Source organism: Ammospiza caudacuta, chromosome Z (genome assembly GCF_027887145.1).
Source record: "Ammospiza caudacuta isolate bAmmCau1 chromosome Z, bAmmCau1.pri, whole genome shotgun sequence".
NCBI lineage: Eukaryota > Metazoa > Chordata > Aves > Passeriformes > Passerellidae > Ammospiza > Ammospiza caudacuta.
In genome coordinates this window covers 44,099,643-44,120,080 of record NC_080632.1, presented here as the reverse complement: position 1 = coordinate 44,120,080, position 20,438 = coordinate 44,099,643, and the positions used below count along the sequence as shown (strand labels likewise).

Here is a 20,438-nt window from a genome sequence, read left to right as displayed (position 1 = left end):
CAACTCCTGGCTCTGCACAGGACCATACCCAAGAGTCACACCATGTGCCTGAGAGCATTGTCCAAACCCTCCCTGAGCTCTATCAGATTTGTGCTATGGCCACTACCCTGGGGATCCTCTTTGAGTCACCAACCAACCCTGGGTGAAGAATCTGTTTCTAATGTCCAACCTAAACCTCCCCTGACACAACTCCAGGTCATTCCCTTGGGTCCTGCCACTCTTCACTACAGAGAAGAAAGCAGTGCCTGCCCCTCCTCTTCCCCTCATTAGGAAGTTGGTAACCACAATGAGGTCTCACTTCAGTCTCTTCTCCAGGCTGAACAGAACAAGTGATGTCAGATGTTACTTATAAGGCTTCCCCTCAAGGCCCTTCACCATCTTAGTTGCACTCCTTTGGATGCTTTCTAATTGCTTTAGTCTTCTTCTCTCATATGTTTTCACTCCTCTCTTGGGCTGGAGGTGTGCAGGTTGTTTTCTCCCTTCTCAAACAAATGACCCCTGAGGTGCTACCATAATCACTGATGGGCTCAGCATTGGCCAGTGGCAGGTCCAGCTTGGAGTCATCTGGCAGGGGCTCTGTCAGACACAGGGGAAGTTCCTGGCAGCTTCTCAGAGAGCTCATGAGCTCCTGCAGCCTCCCCATGACCAAAACCTTGTTACACCAACCCAATACATTTGGACAAGCATATAATCATTATAAATACATTGAATGGCACCTCTGGTCCCTGGTATTACAGAGCTGTCTTTGGCAAATAACACTAAGAAGCCCTTGAAATGACTGCTGCCTCTGGGCAGTGACCCCAGTTTGTGTCCAGCCTCCTTTGTTCCATGGATGTTATCACAGATGTGCACCTACTACTTCTCATTCTCAGAACAAAGCATCGTAGCTATAAAACAAGGGTACATTTTACAGCCAGAGTCAAGGGCAAGTCCTATCCTCTCACCAACTCCTTCATTTGACTTTGGTGCTCTTCAGCTTCCTGGCATACAGGTCTTCTTGGGGGCGGATACTCAGGTGCTGAGGCCAGTAGTGGTCAGTGCTGGGGAACAGGGATTAATGTTTCTCTTAGGAAAATAGGCTTGTGAGTAACTGAGTAGTAACTGAGTAGTAACTGAGTAGTAACTGAGTAGTAACTGAGTAGTAACTGAGTTCAATCAGCACCCCAATTTGGTAACAGGAGGAGGGGTGAGGGCTCGGGCTGGTCCACAGTGAGTTGTTGGAAATGTGGAAGCAATCCTTACTGCCCGAGTCCATGAGGTCACCTTTCCTGCAAAGGGGATAGTTCACCCCTAGCTTTGTGGCGCGAAACCCAATACCAGGAGCCTTTCTCCGTTCTCCTTGCGAGTACCACAGATCTCTGAGGCAGCTCCGGGCTCCGTCTGTATGCCAGGGCCCCAGGACAGGTGCCACCCGCCCAGCGGTGCTGAGCGATGGCGTGGGTACCGGCTCTGCTCGTGGGGCCGGCCGTGGACAGGGACAGTGCCGGGTACCACACCCGCCGCGGCCGGGGGGGCGATGCGGGGTCCCCGCAGCCGTCATGGCGGGCGACGCGGGGCGAGCGGCGGCGGCTCCAGGCGTATCAGCGGGAGTGCGTCAGCGGCGAGGGGCGGGGAGGCCGCCGGGGGAGATGATATTAGGCGCCGGGCAGCAGGACCGGGCGAAGCCGGAGGTGAGCGGGGGAGTGTCGTGAACGTTGTTAGGGAGCCTGGCCGCCTCCTTCTCCGTTTGTCCCCGCGCCGCCGCGGCAGGCTGCTCGCCCGGGCGGCTGAGGTGAGGCGCGGCGGGGTGTCGCGGTGACCTGCCGAGGGTCGCGCATCTCTGTAGCCTAGCCGGGCCTGGCGGGGCAGGGCGCGGGGGCGGTCGGCGGCGGTCCGGGGCGCTCGGCGGGAGGCGATGGGCGGGCTGGGCTGGGCAGGGCTGCGCTGCCCGCGGCCCCGCGGCCGCCCCGGGCTCCAGGTGTCCGGCCGCATCCCGCCCGCGCCGCCGCCGCCGCCCCCCGGGCGCGCTCTCCCGGCCCGGGCAGTGCCCGACCCCGCCGCTGCCATCGCGGGCGGGCAGGGCCGCGCAGGGCCGGGCCGGGCCGGCGGGCGGTGGGCGGCGGCGGCTCGATCGGGCCGTGGGACCGGCCCGTGGGACCGGCCCGGCTCCCCCGCGGCGGGCGCCGGCCGAGCTCGATCCCCCGAGCTTCCCCCGGCCTTGGCGGAGCTTGCGGCACGCCGAGTTCGGTGTGAGCTCTGGCCCAGGCCGCTCCGTGTTGGCCAGGACCAGCCATCTTTTGTGGGGTCTTCTATTGTAGCGTTGAAATTTACGTGTCGTAGCCACATACACGTGTAAGAGCCATTTATACATCTATACACCTCTACGCATGTATGAAAACAGTAATTGCAATGCTACAGTTGCTGTCTCCCGCAAAGATGGCTGTGTGTACGTGTGCAAATACATGTGGACACACACAATTGCTCATGCACTCACACTCTTCTGTTTTCCTACATATGATGTGTAAGTCTTCTGCAGTTTTTTTTTGAGGTAGGGTTGGTTCATTCCTCTTAAAACGTAGGGAAGCATCTTGCCTAAGATATCCATTGACGTAGCACGGCTGTCCTGCTTATGAGTGTTAAATGCAGCCTGAGAAAGTGGATTGCACTGAGGGCTAGAGCAAAAGGTTTTACTAGCATTAATAGAAAACAAAATATATTAACTCACCAATTTAATACATGTATTAATGCTTTTTTTAGAAGAAGAGATTAAAAAATTGTCTTTCAGCCCTTCTGAGCTGTGGACTTTTCAGTTATTAATAATCAGAAATTTAGAAACTTAACCTTTGGTGTGGGGACCCTGTTCAGCTGATACTTGCTTTTTTGTGTACGTGCAACACAGGAGGAGGGAATTCTTTTCTTGTTCTGCATAATTGCATTTACTCATTTTATACATTGGGCTGTACCATTGGTCATAGCCTAGTACAAAGCTCACCAGTTTGTATGGGGAATAAGAATTATGTCAGAGTGATCATTATAATAAAATCAGTGCTGTCTCACTGGAGGACCTATAAAAGATTGCTGCAGATTAGAGTGACTGTGGTTTTCCTCCTGCAACAAACTCTGTAGGAACTGAGTGCATCTTCTCTCCATTTCCTCAACCACATTGGTTGAGGAATTTCTTGTTTAATTGACCTCCTCCAGGTACCAAAGAACTTCTTGCTTTTTCTCTTGGTCGCTAGTGAAAAAAACATTCATCACCTGTTTCGTAGTGGAAAAATGTTAGGGCAGAGGGTGATTTATGAAATCAATGTTCGAATTCAAGTGTTATTAATATCAGCAAGCATCTCAATTTCAACACTGTTTTTTTAGAGCCACTAACAGAGGCAGGTTTTAAGTCCTTTCCTTGTTTCCCCTTCTCCAGTCTGATGTTTGTTATAATTTTCTTTATGCAGAATCAAATGTATTACAGCGTCTTTCTTTCCTGTTGTGCAGGATGAGTAATTAAGATGGGATTCTACTGTACATTTATATCTCTTCAGCAGTGCGTGATCCAGAACTCTTTTTGGAGTGTTACATAACTAGACACTTTACAAAATGAATTGGAAAATACTCTTAATTTATTCAGTATGCGCATCAAGGTAGATAATATTTCTTTGATTTAATAATCAAAAAGGCGGAGGTTTATGTGTTTGTGTAGGTTTTTTTCCTTTTTTAATGTCTGTTAGTGTTGTAAAGATAATACAAAATTATCTTAAAGCTCTTCTTATCCGCAATTCATATAAGCACAATTTGTTTTAAATAGTTATATAAATATATAAATATAATATATATAAATATATATACAATAAATATATATATAATATATAAATATAAAAATATAATTTATATAAATATAAATACTTGCTTATCTAGTCCAGTGCAGAGTCTTTGCTAGGGAAAGACAGAGTTCATTTCTGTACTAAGGCTAACACTTCTTAATGCTTTTTTTTTCCCCATGTTTGATGCAGAATCACTAAAGGACAAACATGGGATTTGATGATTCTAGAGAAATTTACCAGAGTAGAGGTGCTCTTCCATTGTTTTACATTCTTAGATGTGATAAGATTTTATATCAATCTCTATTTTCTGTCAAGCAATGAATATCAAGTAGTGGTGATCATTTAAAGGTGTTGCCAATTATGTTTCTAAACTGCAAGTACAAATGTGGCATTAGAGCTGAAGTGATGTCTACTGAGGCTTATTTTCACATGGGCACTCCTTAAATATTTTTCCATGCAAAATACCAGTTTCTTGTTTTCTCGCAGATAAGTACTTTACTCCTGACTCTGAAGGTTGTAACTTATCCATCACATTGTATCAACTATACATTCCAGAAAGCCACTGTCATCCTTTTGCCTGTGAATGTTTGGAGTAGCAGTGGTAGAGGTGTGCGCTTCCCTTTGGAACTGTTTTTGTCAGTCAATGTCTCTTGGGTAAACATTTTGTAACCCGTTGAAAAACAACAAAAGTAATTTTCTCACAATAGAGACAGATTTAAAAAAAATAAATTATTCAATCAGAATTCAACCCTCCTCTCAAACTTATGCTTCCAGGTAGTGCAGCATGGATTAAACAAGTCTGAGTGGAAAAGCCTGCTCTAATGTATTTACTCTACTGCGTTGTTTTAAACATAACCAAAATGGCACATGCAGTGTCTTTGTAGCTATTCTCTCATACTCTTGCAGTTTCATCTGCTATTGCTGATTTTTTTTTCCTGAACAATGGGATGTGACAGCATATATTTATTTAATCATTATAAGTTTAGTTGGTGTTCTCTAGTGACTCTGAGATTTCAGAGAAGCTTTTAAATAGCTTGCTAAAATATGTAAAAAATCCTGTCCCAAAAGAGTCATGAGCTTTCAAATCTTTACTAAAATCCCAATAAAATTAGTGAGAACTATCAGGACTAACATATCTGTTTCTTTGCCTTCAAAGTGAACTGGAAAACTTACTATTGTTTTGAATGATAAGTCCATAAGTTCCAAATTATTTGTTGAATTGAAAATCTAGGAAAATCCATTTCTCTGAATTGTATATTGAACTGTATGTTGTACAGTTATTCAAAGTAATAGTTTTGATTTTTGTTTTCAAATCTGAGCTGTCTCTCTGTCTTTTTTTTTTTTTTTTGTGCATATTATCATTTTGTGTCAGAATACTGTAGGACAGGGCATCTCTGTATTCACAGGGCTGGCATCTCTTGCCACTGTTTATGATTAGAAATTTTTTATGGACCAGGATGAATTGAATTCACTGTTATCCTTTCTTCTAAGCTTCATCAAAACATGTAAAATAAAGGTGGTTAATTAGGTTTCTTCAATTCTGTGGATTACTGAAGGGGAAGAACAATCAGTAAAGGTGTGGTCTCTGCCGAATCAGTAGCCCCTGAGGCAGTGCTAGAAGAATACACCCAGTTCAGGAGTTCTGGTGCGGCAGTGGCCTTTCCCCAGCACGGAGAGTCGGTGAACTTCGAATGGTATGAAATGCTGTCTTCACCCTAGCTGCCTTCATGCTCCTAAAACACCAGGTGTAAAAATGTGAAGTGTGCTTAAGTTAGCCAGTGCTTTGCTGGAAGACCAGTCTTTTCTCTAGCTCTTTTGCAGCCAGCATATTCTGCAAATAGAAATGTTTCCTAGGTTGAATAATATTCCTCACAGCTGTTGTAGAGTTAGGCAGCAATAACCATAACTGGGGAATTTGAATAATTTGTGAGTTGATAATGATAAAATAGTTGGGGATTTTAACAGTAGCAATGTAAATGTTACTGCAGTGCAGCACAGACAACTTTATAGGATTTTTAAATGTTGGAATAATTTATTTCTTTTGATACCTCAACACTGGGAGTTTATGTTGTCAACATTTAGTCTGAAGCTGTAGAAAGGAGTTTTTTGAAGAAGCAGGAGATAATGAGCTGATTCCTGGCAACTCCTTCTTAAGCTGAGCACTGATTTAAGGTAGTATATTGTGTCAGCAGTATGAATACTTTTTTCTACTAATACTAGTACTTTTTGTTGGGGGTTTTGTTTGCTTTTTAACAAAGTACAGTAAGGTGGTATGTTCAGAAGTACGAGTAGCTTACTTAGGTTATCCAAACCCACCACTAACAATCAAGCAATGTCTGCATTTCCAGAGAAGACAAGTAACTGAAGCTTTTAAAGCAGTTTGTTCATTAATTTGTTTTTTCAAAAATTCAAGTACACCTGGATAGCCTAGGTACTAGAAGATGTAGCTTAGAAGTTCCAGTCTTATAAGCATGTACTACAGTGAGAAGTGGGGGAAGTGCAGTGTGCTGACAGAAATTTGTGAGTTCTTGGAGTGTCAGGATGATTGCTGATGGAGATGAGGACAGATGACACCAGGGAGGAGGTTGTGTGTGAATTCCTTTCTGCTATTAGAGACATTCTTGCTAAAGTTTGCAGACATAGATCTTGAGTCCTGTAGCAACATGTTTAGTGATACCTTGTGGATTCACATTAATGGATGGATTTTTATAACATGGCTGTCATGGGTTGAACAAAACCAGCAGTGGCTATACCCAGACAAATGTGGGAAACAAAAATTAACCATCCACAAGTATAAGACTACTGAACTAAAAGGCAAACACAGAGCTGCTCAGGAATCAATCTACTAAGAATTTTGTTAAATATTTGTTTGGATGACAAGGAAGTATGAACACTGGGAAGAAGAGGTTCATTTTGGGGAAGAGAGATATAAGTCAGTTGATTCTGTCAGTCAGAAGAGATTCTTGATTCTGATTTTGGGCAATGAAATATTCTTTTTGATGTTTTATTATTCCTTTGTTATGGGAGCAGGATTTCTACACAAACAAATACCAGACCTTCCTAACCTTTTTTTTTTTCCTACTAGCTGGAGCAGCTTACAAGATGTCTGACTCTTTCCTAGCTTTTTATTGTATTGATATGAGGCTTGCATATTATTTTACTTGTTTATTTTTCAGAGGAAGATTTACTTCTAATTTTCTAGTTTTAGTCCATGTGTGCCTTTTTTCCATCCTTCTGAAGATGGGATGAGGAAGATAAACACAGTTGCCGCTGACTACAACTGACAGAGCTAGACAGAGGCAGTCAGTTTTTGTGGCCTTTGTAAAGCTGAGGAAGTAAAGGTGCTGTTTTGCGTGGAAATATGGGGCCACTTACAGCTATTACTGTTTTTGTGAGAATTGTCTCTGTCACCTGGGATGATAACTTGTAATATCTTCCTGACATGACTGGGCTCAGACTGGGACTCAGTAATGACTCCTTATCCGGTCTGTGGCCCAAGTATGTTGTCTAAATCCTTTGTTTTTAGACAAAAATGTTTTTGATACGTGTGATAATCTTGATTGACATAGGATTTTCACTTTAGCTTTCCTTTGAGAAAGGCAAGGTAGAAGTCTTTCTAATTATCTGTGTCTCTAGTTCTTTTGGAGTAATCCCGCACTGTTTTGGTAAGTCCACAAACTACTTTGTGAGTGTGAAGTAAGTGCCTGTGAAGTAAGTGTGGCTGTGTATGTTCCAGGTGGCCCATCAGCCACCCGTGGAGAGAGGCTGTGGGGACTCTAAGTGATGAGTGCTATAAGAAGGTCATTAAGGTCTTTGGGAGCAGATGGTGTAAGGCCTAAACTGCAGAAGAAAAATTGGAGGGTGCTGAGGATGGAGCTGGAGAACTGCACACCAGCAGCTTCAAACTGCTAAGGCATGGAAGGGGGAAAGAGTAGTGACCAGAGAGGAAAGGTGGGTCATTAGGGGTATCTGTGTGGAGTTCGGTGTTATTTTCCTAGCTCCTAAACAGGTTTGTCATGTAGTGAAGAGAAGGTAGAGGAAAGTGGGAAATTAGAAAGTAGAATGAGTGCTGAGCAGTGGAAAGATCAGATAAATGCCAGAGAGAGGCAGGTTAATGAAGTAATAATCCCACCTGGCTGTATCTTTCTGTCTTGTTAATTATACATGTTAATTATTTTCAAACACAACTAGAATGGTTTTCATTTTATATATGGATATGGTCACCTTGAATTGGAGAAGTTGAAAGGGGAGGCATGAGAGGTTTCTTTAAGAAAAACTATTTTTTCCAAATTTATTAATTGTGTTTATTTTGATCAGTCTCAAACACAGAATTTTAATTTAGCATATGTCTGGCACATTTTCATTGTAGGAAACACTTGTGCACATTAGTTTCCAAAACTCCCTACTGAAGGAAGTGTTCTTCAAAAAACCAGACAATCTCATTAAAATGAGAGACTGTAGAAAAATGTAAATAACAGCTCAGTAGTTTGTATACCTAAGTAGCTTGTATACTTAGTTGTTGATTAAATAAGCTATCTAATATATTATCTAATTTAAATCACTTGAGTAAAATGCCAGTGGTGTTACACAGGTGGCTGATTTGGCATATTACTAAGAACCTTACCTGCCTAAGATGGGTTTGAGAGAGAAGTTGTATTTCTTCTTGTGATACTGCCCTGTCACCTTTAATTAAAGAAATCAGATGCAAGATTTTTTTGTTACTTTGTTTTTGGTTGGTTTTGTGGTGGTTTTTTTTGGTTTGGTTTTTTTTTTTTTTTTTTTTAATGTGGAGGACTCTTTGTTTTTCTGTCCGTGTTCATGTTTCATCTGATATGAAAGTGTTCAAAGCCAGCATTTAGAACTTCTGACCATAATTCTTGCTGGGGAATTGAATCCTGTATGTAGATTTCATAATTTTGTGCTATACATGTAAGTTACGTTGTGCGGCTAATTGATGAATGGAAAGGATTTGTGTTTTTTGTTTGTTTTGTTTAAATCAACAGCTTTGATTTGTGTGTCTGATAGAAAACCAGAGTTGCATAAGCTGCTTCAAGGAGATTACGGGTAATGTGGCTGGCATATTAATCCAGAGATCCTGGTTGATGTTGACAGCAATTTTTGTGCCATGTGTTTCCTTAAGAACTTTCAATATGTGATTTTGCTGCGCATGAATAGATATTTTTGGGGGTTTATGTTACTATAAACCAAACAAAAAACCAAAAAAATCTTTTTTTGTCTTTAAAGAAAAAAAAAAAAAAAGAAAACAGTGCAAATCTATCTGAGCTGTCAAGAACTTGTATTTATTAGCTTGTATTCTCAAAAAATGTGAACAAAAGTTATACTGCAGGGAAATATGTCTTAGTGCTACTGTGTGGATCATGGTTTGAAGACTTGCTGTCCAACCCCCAAATTTGTGATTTAAGCCCTAAGAAAACCTACCTCTGAATAGATAGTTATTTGAGTGAGAAAGACTTGAGTTGTCCATTCAATGTGGCAGATGAGTGTATAATGGTTGCTGCTTCAAGCTGGTGCAGTTTTCAAGAAATCCTAATAAAAATTCTGTTTTTTAAAATTTTAACATCTCTTCCCTACGATGTATTCCTTTTCCTACAGCCAATGTACGTAACATTACAGATTAAAATTAATAGAGTTTTAAGAGATGGGAATGTTTATAAAACTCGAAACCTTTGTTGCAGTAGTGGTCTAAATAGGTAATTATGAGACAGGTTTTCTCTATGTATTTCAATTATGTTGACTTATGATAAACCAACTGTTCACTCTCTTAGACATACTTAAATGACTAATTATCTTAGCACAGGTTTCAAATTTACTTATTTTTATAATAGAAAATTATGAACTTTTAAACATAAGTATTTCAGAGACTCTATTTATAGAAATAAAAAAAAACTTTAAAAACAACTTATCTCAGTTTAAAGTATTTGTTGCTGAATAAAGAAGAAGCAAAGTGAAAATGGTGTGTGTATATAACAGCTGGTAGTAAAAGCAAAGAAACATTTATGTAATATATCTGTTAATAGAATAACTGATAAGACAGCTTAGCAATTCTAGTAGCAGATGTGATGGTTTTGTTTTGTAGTTGAAGCCAGAAGACTAAAAAGACTACTTTTAAAAAATTTTAAATTTTCTTACAACCTTTATGTAGTTTCACAGCTTTCACCAGATGAGTAACTGGATGCTGCAAGGTAGGAAACAAACAAAGCAAAGTGGAAATTATGCTCCTGCTGCTCTGATCAAGGTCGTTGCTGCTTTGGTGCATCGTCAGTCTGGGCCTGGAGCCTTGCCTGGGACTTCTGCGGTCCTGTCTTGGCTTTCTCTGGAAGTGGTGTATGTGTGGACATATATACCTGTTTAGTTTGGTTTTTATGTCTCTTCCCATGATGTGAGCCTGGGTGTAGCTCACAGCTAGTCTGGGAGGTTGTGGTAGGATCATGGATTATATTTTTAAAACAGAACTTGGTTTAAGGTGTGTGATGATTCATTGGAAGTGCATGGCAGTCGTTGAGGGGTTTGGTCATCCGATGCTTCTGCACTCATTGCAATCAGTCAAAGCTTGGGTCAGATATTGCTGCAGGTTACTTTTTGTGTGAGTGAGCCGGTGCTTCATCACAGGACTGGACTTGTATTTGTATCCTGCAGGCTGGGTCTAAGTTGGTTTTCCTGGGTTAGCAGGAAATTTTGCAGGTCATGGCTTGAGCACCCTGACACCTGTTCTCTAAACTGCAAATCACTATTTTAAAAAGCCCCAAACAACTACTTAAATTTTAATTATTTATTATTAAAAACAAATTTAAACCTGAAGATTGTTCACCTGCATGATTATTTGTCCCAGTTATTATATTATCTTGAAAAGGTCTTGGCTGATTTTTTGTAATTTCTTTTTTAATTATTATTTTATTTTTTTTAAGGAGAATGAGTGGTTCAGGTAAGCTGTGCAGTGTAAGTAACTGTGTATTTGTATTTGTCAAGTTTTGATACAATGTTCAAGTATGTCATTATCTCGGTAAAGTATTTCTCACGCTGGTCCCTCTGAGATAATGATTATTTTGTGTTTTGTAGAGGAGTTCAGGCAGATCACATAACATGTCTGTGTTTACATTAAATCTGTGCTGCAGCTGGTAATTTCTCTAAATCCTTATCTGTTAGCCTAACTCCACTTCCCCTGAGTTAAAGGCACCCAAGCCCAATTTTAAGCTGTATTTAAGCCCTCTGACATACTGCAAGAAATAACATAGCTTTTGGGTTATTATCCTTCTGCAATTTTGTGTCATTCATTATTGAGGAACTGCAAGGAGATGAACAGATCTCTTGATTCCTGCTGAAATCCACATGTAAGCTGGAAGCTGTGTGTGCTGTGCACCTCTCATGCACTCTGAGATGAAATAGGAGTTGTAGATATAATTTATAATTAAACTAATTTCCAATGTCACTCACTTATTCCATGGCTTTTCTTAGCCATAGTACTAATAGTAATAAAGATTTTGTGAATAAAATGCCTGTGTTGCACAGGAATGTGTTCACTCATTCTGTTAAATGTGGTTTTTGTTGGCATTCCATGAACTGATCTGTTACCCTCTGGTGCTGCAGCTGTTCCTAAAAAAGGACGTGCCATTCCTCGTGTAATAGCTTGCATAATGCTGACAAGGGAGACAGTCATATGATTCCACATTAAAGCAAATATTATTCATGTGAGTTTATGACACAAAATCATTAATATTATTTTGTTAAATGATACGTTTTTGAAGAGTGTAAGATTTCTTTCACTTGAAAAATGAAATGCTCAAGTTGTCTCATTTAAAAAATTAATTTTCTTTCTTCTCCTCCAAACACACTCTTCTAATATGCTTTTATGTACAAATGTACATAAAAGCATATTATGTACTCATGATGAGTTTGGTTGCTTAGGGCTACACTGCATGTGCTCAGTCAGCCTGACTGTGTGCTAATCAATTGGAATGGTACCCTATGAGCAGAGCATGGTCGTGCAATGTGTGACAAAGATCTGACCTGACAGTTTTACAGTGCAGTGCATGGAGGTTTAGAGCAGCAACAAGGGGCATGAGGAACTCCATGGTAGAGACCTGTGCTGCTCCTGCTGCCTCTGCAACAAAAATATGTTAATGCTGTAGTCAAAAAAACCTGAAAAGTGGTTTTCTCCAGCCCTTTTTCTCTTTCCTGTTTCACTTGAGACTGGCTAGATATGGAGCCATCTGTATTTTTACTTTGTTCAACATACGTACTGTCAAACCAACTCTGTTTTAATGAGGGACTAATATTAATTCATTACTGTTGGAAGACATTTCATTTGTCTTTGGTAGGTTATTTTGCATTTCAAATTTGAGATGCTTGCATTTTGTATTATGATCTAATTCCTTATGCTGTGCTGTAGATTGGCATGGAACATTCTTCTTTCATCACTTGTTTAATGCTTTTATTATAACTTGATAGCTTTGTGAATTTGTGATTTCTTCAGGGATGTAGTGAACTTAAATGTGAACTCTTTCTGACCTCTTCAGCACAGAGACAAAATACAACACACAAGTGTATGAGAGTTTGTGACTTTACATATCTAATCTACCACATGGTAAAAAAGATTAATGTTTATTTATAAAGGGATGCTGACTAGGTTTTCCTTAATTTAGTCTTGAAAATTTCTCTGTATTGCTTTCTTTTGCATAACATGTTCTCTGTAAATGCTGCAAAGGAAAAGTCAAAAATGACTACTGGGAGTTGAAGGCAAATAAAATCTAAGTGTGCCATGAGAAATTAGGTAGCCCAAATAGCAAACAGAAAAGAGGTCTGTGAGTGATTTTGAGGGTAGTTTAATGTATGCAGTAATTAGGCTTTTTTGCTTTTAAGCAAAGATATGGTTGCTGCTTTTATTTTTGTAGTGGTTGGAACTCAGATAATCTATTGAATTTCTTATTGCATCTTTTCTGCTTTGGTCCTTCATTGTTTTATTCCAAAAAAATGTCAGGAATTATTACCTAGAGGCTTAAAGTTGTAGCTTCTGGTTTGTTTGTCTGTCTGCCATGCAATAATGGAACCTCAGCTCAATTTCTTTGTTAATAGCAGAGTTATCTAAGCACTTAGGTATTTGTTTAGTAATAGAGGGGGGTTACCCTTTCTGCCAGCATACAGAAAATTAAATTTTGTGGTTTTCATATACCTGTATTCCTTCACAGCTGAATTTACCTTGCATGTTGCAGTTAACATGGTGACAAAACCTCATCCTCTTGTAGAAGTAGTCTCATATGATCTTATGCTCCTCCTTGTTTTGTCTTGCAACGTGCTTATCAGCATAGTTTGTGCAGAATTGCTGGTGTGTTTGAGAACTGTCATATCTGCAGGCAAGCCATATCTGCTAGAGATACGGAGGCTTGTGGTGGGTGAATTTCACCCCTGACAGCAGCTCCTTTGTCTGCTGTGCATTGTTGCTGCACTCAAAAGCATGCACCCCACACCTTTGGCTCTGGAAATCAGTTTTCTTGCAAACAGGAGGAGCCAGAGGAGTTGTCTGTTAGCAACGGCAAGGGCAGCCCTGAAACGTGGGAAGAAACAGGTGGAGAATTACAAGATGCAGTGAAGTATCTGACAGGGTCAGTGGGCAATAGTAGAAGGAATGTGAGAGACTGGAGAGGAAGGCAGGATAAAATTCGAATAACAGTTGAGGAGAAGGAATTACCTGAATTTGAAAGGAAATGGCTCTGAGGAATGCATGTGTATATCTGAACAATAGCATTCATGGAGAGCATTAGTGTTTTCATCAGCAACAATGTTAAGGGCAGCAGTTGTAGATGCCAATGAAGTCATGTCCAAGTTCCATTATAACAGGAGAAAAAAATCTCTTCTGTAGAAGGAGCAGCCTCTTCTCTCCAATCAACAGCATATTATTGCTGTTTAAAAACCTTCAAAATGTAGACTTCTAATTTCTACTGATTGAGTCAGGATAAGATGTTTTTTCACCCTTGATTTACCCGTGTTAGTAGAATAATGAATGGTGGATAAAATAGGCGGACTGAAGGTAAAGAGGAGAAAAAAATCATTGCACACTAAGGTTTAAAATAAAAGTGAAAAATAAGCCTCCATTGAGAAGACTAGGAATCATAAAACTTGTATGAAAACTTCTGTGTTCAGAAACTTGTGTGATGGGTTCATGGGAGCTGAGAAAGACAGAGTAGAATCCCTATGTTCCTCCAGAACACTGGAGAAGGTTCTCATGACCTTGTTTTTGTGTTTGTTCAGGCTTCTGAGATTATGAGTCATATCTTTAGAGCAGCTGTGGGGTATCTTTCTGTATATAGTTTTATAGAGCTGGAAGAACCTTACCTGAAGACCACACAGTGGATTCCAGGAGCTCTTGCTCATTTTAATTTCACACTGTTTTGACAAGGAAAATTTGAATCTAAGAGCTTTTAAGGAGTTATTGCCACTATGGTTTGGCTTCAGTGTTATAGTCTTGTCTCCTCACCTCCTTAAAGTGTCTCTCTTTAGTCTGTTGTGGGCTCTTGTTTTTAATGAGCTTGTGTAAGTTTCTGTTCACAGCTGAAATGCTTTTGGAAACAACCATCTGTTAAGAACACTAACTGGCCAGTTGATGACAAAAATCCTGAGCAATGTTTTGGTTTCTTCAGAGATGGATTTAAATGCAAAGTCTCAAATTAACTCTATCTTGTTATCATCTGGGTAGTTTCCTTTTTTTACCACCTAGTTGTAACATGACTGGTGACATCATAAACATCATCTGGGAGGGAGATATAACCAAGTCTACCACCTCAAAGCAGCATGTGCTTGTGCAGCAAACATGAGGCTTGTATATTGGAAATCTGTCACAAATGAGGTCTAGGGGGATCTATAGGCTAATCTCATTCTTTTCTGTTTATGAGCACAGATTTGATTATTTTACAGACTGGGTGTTACTGGTCACCATCCTAATTAATTGTAAATGCTGGAGCATTTCTCTTTTCTGTCATGGATGTAAGTGTCAATGGCAGAGTGTGTGTCTCAAAGTACCCCCATTAATAATGTTGCTTTATTTCTCAAGAGCATGTCATTCCCTGTGGATATATTGAACAATTGCAGTCATGAGGAACTGGAGAACTCAGCAGAGGACTACCTCTTTGCCCTTCGGTGGAGGAATCCAAACGCTCCTGAATTCTTTTCTCTGCCAGACCACCGCCAGGTAACAACCAGCAAATACTGTAGTACTGGTGTTCTTAATATCCTTATAGATCTAAAATTTAAGATATCTAGTCCTCTTGAATTTCAGAACTATTTTATCAAAGTTTTCATATTTTCCAAATTCAAATTTTTTTCACTCTGTAACTGGGTTTAAATCTGGGTTTCAGTTATTGTGTGCTGCTTCTAGGCAATGGATCTGTATGTAAAGAGCAATTAAAAAAAAAATAAAAAAACCCAACCTGACTATAACCTTAAATTTTCAACTGATGAATCAAACTTCATGCACTCTCAAAAACCCGTCATCACTAAGGGGTTCATGATTTACTTAAGCTAACTGGCTCTTTTTTTATCTCAGTTCTTCAGTGTTCTTTATGTTTGGGTTCAAGTTTTGATTAATAACTTCACTAATCTCAAAAAGTGGTTCTTTTTTCTTTATCTGAAATATCCTGCACTGTTACTAATCTCTAGTAGAAAAGAGCTGTGACACTTTTATGTTTTAAACACTTATCCTTTGTGATGAGTTGGTCAGTGTTGGTTCTGTCCAGACAAATGCTTTTATTAGAAATACTACCAATAAAACCAGCAGTGTGTATAGTTTTAATGTAAAGTAAGTGAGCTGAGAGGATTTTCTGTGGGATCTAAAGGTCAGTGCCACAGATTCCTTGTCAGAATCAGAGTCTTGACTACTTTCCTACATTTATACAAGTGCTGTATGCCTGAATGATTGCTTGTATTAATGTCCTCATTTGTGACAATGGCATGTCATAATCTTCTTAAATTTGTTAAGCAAGTCTATCTACCACACCATTCATGTCTGCCAAGTTTTGTATACATTAATTTAGTAATAGAAGCATGTGAATTTAAATATCAAAATGCATTTCCACAGAGTTACTTGATTCCTTAAAAGAAGATTTTTTGACCCTTTCCATATTCTTTTCTGAGGAGGAATATCAAGTAGGCAACTTCAGAATTTCTAACATGTGTGTAACTTCAGGGAACAAAACCCTTTTGAATTTGCCTTCCCACTGTAGTGCATTAGAACTTGTTAACAAACACAGTTTTGCTGTGCCAGCTTGTTTCAGTGCCTGACTGACTGCCCCATTCTTCTGTTGGCTTTGACAGCTTGCACAGCATTATGTTCTCCCTGTTGAAGGGAACATAATACTGGCTCCTTGCACTTACTTCAGTTGTGCACACAAATGCAAACTGTCAGCAGAAAAGAGCTGTACAAATTACTGTAGCTAAATCTACCACAGCTTGAGAGTCAGAGCTCTTTAAATGCAGTTTGTCTTTAGGAAGATGTGGAAGATGTGTCTAAAGAAAGGACTTAAAGAAAGGCTTGTCTTTTACAGATAGCTGCTAAGGACTTAATTTTTAATGTTCTTCTTTTTTACCTTGATAAACTCTCTGTATTTTACTACTGTTGTTTTAGCAAAAGTCTACTGAATTGTTGTACATTCTTCTTGCAGGTTCCTATTACCTTGACATCTGTGAGCTTTGTTCCTCTTTACGGTCAAGAGAAGGCAAACAAAGTTCTTGCACTGTTTGCACCATGGGACTCATTCACAGGTTTAATTTTAAGTTTATCGCTGTGTTGCCTTTTTTTATTTTTGTGGAAAATGTGTGTAACCAGGCCCTTGCTCATTTCATGCTACTGTAGCCCATAACTTTTCCATTGTACATTTATTGTTCCCTGTCTTTTTGTTCACATACTATTATTTTTTGTTGTATAGTTATATACACAAGTGCTAGAACTTCACACACTAATCAGATCAGAACTGGACCCATTGAATTCAAAAGATATGTAGCAAAATAATTTGGTGCTTGTCTGGACCATAGTACAACATGTATCTCTTGGTCTCTTCATGTATGCTTCACCTCTCCAAAAGGTATTTATTGAACATTCTTAGAATCCATCAATTTGCACATGAATTTAAATACTCTTTTTTAATAGTGATTGATCAGAGTTGTGTGTAAATTTGCCTTTAGCTTGAAGTCCTAGCATAGCTCTGGCTGAGATGATGGGTTTTGTGATTTTCTCCTCCCATTATTCCTCCCTTCTTCCTCCTCTTCCAGCTCTCTACATTTCCTTCTTCCATTTAATGCCATGTTTATGATTGCCTAGTATGCCACAAATGCCTATATATCATACTCTTCCTAATTGCTGCTCAAATGGCAGCCTTTTACATTCATCTAACTCCCAAAAACTTGCACAGTTTCAATATGAATATCTATTAGCCATCCAATAGTAAAATATCTGTATGAGTGAGACTTACTTTGACAAGCAGTTTTTAGTGGAAGATGTTTGAGCACAGTGTTGAAGGGTAGTTCTTATGTCTGAAAAATGGTTCCTGTATACCATATCACAAAAAAAACCCCAAACAAACAAACAACCCCCCCCACCTAGTGTTTATTAGACTCAGTTATCAAGAAAGGTTTTGGACCAGGGAGCATTTATATGGGTGAGGTGTACAGTGCCCCATTGGTTGTGCTAGGGTAGTAGGAGCTACATTAATATAGTGCCATCTAGAAGATGCCTAATGTGATTACTACATTGTTATTCCTGGGTATTTAGCAACTTTAATGAATATGTTTCTTTTGGAATAGCAAGAATCACTAACTTTGTATTTCCCTTGTTTCTTTCAAGCTGTAGCCCTGTATCTTGCTGACCAGTGGTGGTCAATTGATGACATTGTGAGAACATCTGTCCCTGCTAGACAGGGGCTTCATCAGGTAAAGCGCTCCAACATTCACCTAGCAATTAATCCTATACTCCAGGATAATGGCAAATAGATAGTGTGCAAGATATTACATGTTTTAGTTTAATTTGGAAATGAGAGGACTGTTGCAAGAGAATAGATACAAGGGGGAAAGGAACCTCAATGTGAAGATAGTCTTGAGCAAAAATGACCTTTGTAGAGCAGCTTCAGATGTAGACAATTTAGATGTTAGCTGTGTTACCATTTATTTTCTTTATTCTTTAGAATATTGTGATCTGGTTGAAGCATCTTGGTAGAATAGTGCATTTTACCATAGCAGTACCTATTGATCTTATCAGGAGACTAGTAAACTAAAAATACTGTCAGGAATGTGTTGACAGAAGCAAGTTGGAGCTGGTGGCTTGCAGTGGCAACACATGAAGTTTGGAACAGTAAGTTGCCTGGTATCTGCTTTATTGCCCATCATTGACCTTTGTTACCATTGTTCAACCCTGTGTAGCATGGAGTTTTCTAAAACTGGAAATTCCAGCAGTGTAATTTTTATCTGCTCATGGAATCTAGGCATTTGTCTTTGATTTTTGTGATTTTTAAAGTTTTCTCTTGAGAGTTTGGCATGTAGCCTGGCTTTCCACATAATTCTTAATGGTAGGAAAATCAGGAAAGCCAAGTCTTTTACAAGGGAGGTAGCTGAGACTAAGCATTGGAATAGATCATGGTTCCTCCTTCCTTTACAATAAGTAGAATAGTGGTGAACTCATATTTCATATATAAAAGGAACCCTGTAGGATAGATAAAAGAATATTTAATTTCTTTTAATTAATCCTTTAATAAAAAGGATATTTAATTCCACAGAAACTGTTGTAACAAGTTTTTTCACGGCATCATGTCCTCTGCCTGCCACTCTATCAGGAGTGATTGAGTGTGCCAAGTCCTGCCACACTGAGGCTCATCATTTCTCCTTTGTAAGACTTCAGTTACCTGCTAACCTGGGAATTCTGAAGCTGGTGTACTGCTGTTGTGCTTGTTGAATGTTTAAGTGCAAGTATAGGTTTAAGTTAGATCATAATATTCTCACTCCGCTGCCCTTCTCACAGATTTTACACATTGGATTGGGAGTGACATTGAAGACATGAAATATCTTCTGTGGTTGTGATTTGTATTTAACCTATAACTTGAAGTTAACCTATAACTTCTGAGCATCTTCTGCCTAATAACAAACCTCAGAGAGTCATCCTGCTTTAACACTTACAGCCTTCCCTTGAAATCTGTCTGCAGCTGTGTTAAATAAGGTCTCTCATGTATGGGTATTAACTAATCTGACCAATCTTCTGAAATGTTTTTTTTTTGTGTGCCCATAGGTGAAGTCTGTTGGAGAGAGAGTTGTTCTCTATGTTCTAAATCGAATTATCTATCGAACCCAAGAAATGGAAGGATATGAGCTCCCATTTCTCTGTCATGGTAGCAGCCATTATGCTAAGATCATGTGGAAAAAAGGAGAAGCTATTGGGTTCTATTCTGTTAAACCTACAGGTAGAACATTTGAGGGTTGTGGGATTTGGGAAGTAAAGGGAAGGAGATAGTTTGTTTGAAAAATATTGTATTAGTAGGCTTTATAAGCCTTTCAGGCCTAATTGAATTGGTGTTTTCCTGTACTCATAAGACATCAGATGGCTGTTAAAATCTCTAGCTGAAATAATTACATGCTTTAGCAGTATAAGCTCTTCATAATTACAAATTCTATTTAAAACTAAGAAACTTGATATACCCGACAGCATTTTTTCTTCTCTAGCATGATTATTTACACTTGGATTGGACTTGAGTTAGCAAAATGGAAGGCTTGAGTTAGCATAAATGGAAGGCTTTTCTTTCAAAAAATTTTCAAAATTTCACCCGTGTTTGAGTGTGTGTTGTATTCTCCAAATGAGTAGCCTATGTATGTGGAAAAGACCACTCTGTAAACAGATGTTTTGAGGGGCGGTGGAGCTCTTCAAGCATCTGAGAGGGTACCGAAGTAATGTAACTTCTGTGCTCAAGTTTCTCTTGCTTGAAAAATGAAAATAATAATAGACTCACAGAATGTTTTTGGTGGGAATGGACCATTAAACACCATCTGGTTTCAACCCCCGCCGCCATGGGCAGAGACACCTTCCACTAGACCAGGACTCCATCCTGGAGCCTGGCATGAACATGGCGTGGGGCGTTCACAACTTCACCGTTTGAACACAGTTTGAACATCCCCTTTCAGGGATGGGGCATTCATACCAACTTTGAGCAACCTGTCTCAGAGCCTCACCACCCTTGTAGTAAAATATTTCTTTCTAGTACTCAATCTAAATCTACCCTCCTGTGGCTTAAGACCCTTTATCCTATCACTACATGACCTTTCAAAAAGCCCTTCTGCAGCTCTCTTGTAGGCTCCTTTTCACGTGCTGAAAGGCCACCATTAGGTCACCCCCAGAGTCTTCTCCAGGCTGAGCAGCCCCAGCTTTCCTTATGTGAGCAGTGCTCCAGCCCTCTGATTGTTTTCATGGCCCAAAAATAAGTATGTTCGTGGGTCCTAAAAAATACAAGGTTGAAAAGACTATCTAAAGGGTTGTATAGACAATTTTGTTTCTCCTTGGCCTTGTTAGAGAAGAGGGTAACTCTTTGCCATTTTTCACAGGTTCACTGAAGGGCCTGAAAACAGATTGACTATTAATGGACTGTTTAATGCCATTATAAT

General features: G+C 39.7%; 1 protein-coding gene across 3 annotated transcripts in view; it reads left to right on the top strand.

Annotated features, from left to right (window-relative positions):
• The first annotated feature begins 1,567 nt into the window (after positions 1–1,567).
• The window catches only part of FAM169A (family with sequence similarity 169 member A), a 38,348-nt gene continuing 19,477 nt past the window's right edge, over positions 1,568–20,438 (top strand). Inside the window, exons 1-5 of one of the 3 annotated variants that reach the window (XM_058823519.1) lie at positions 1,568–1,670; positions 14,860–14,997; positions 16,466–16,565; positions 17,644–17,729; positions 19,075–19,246. In XM_058823519.1, the coding sequence (XP_058679502.1) occupies positions 1,629–1,670; positions 14,860–14,997; positions 16,466–16,565; positions 17,644–17,729; positions 19,075–19,246 (538 nt within the window). In that variant the 5' untranslated portion in view covers positions 1,568–1,628. The other 2 variants (XM_058823520.1, XM_058823521.1) reach the window with 2 other exon arrangements.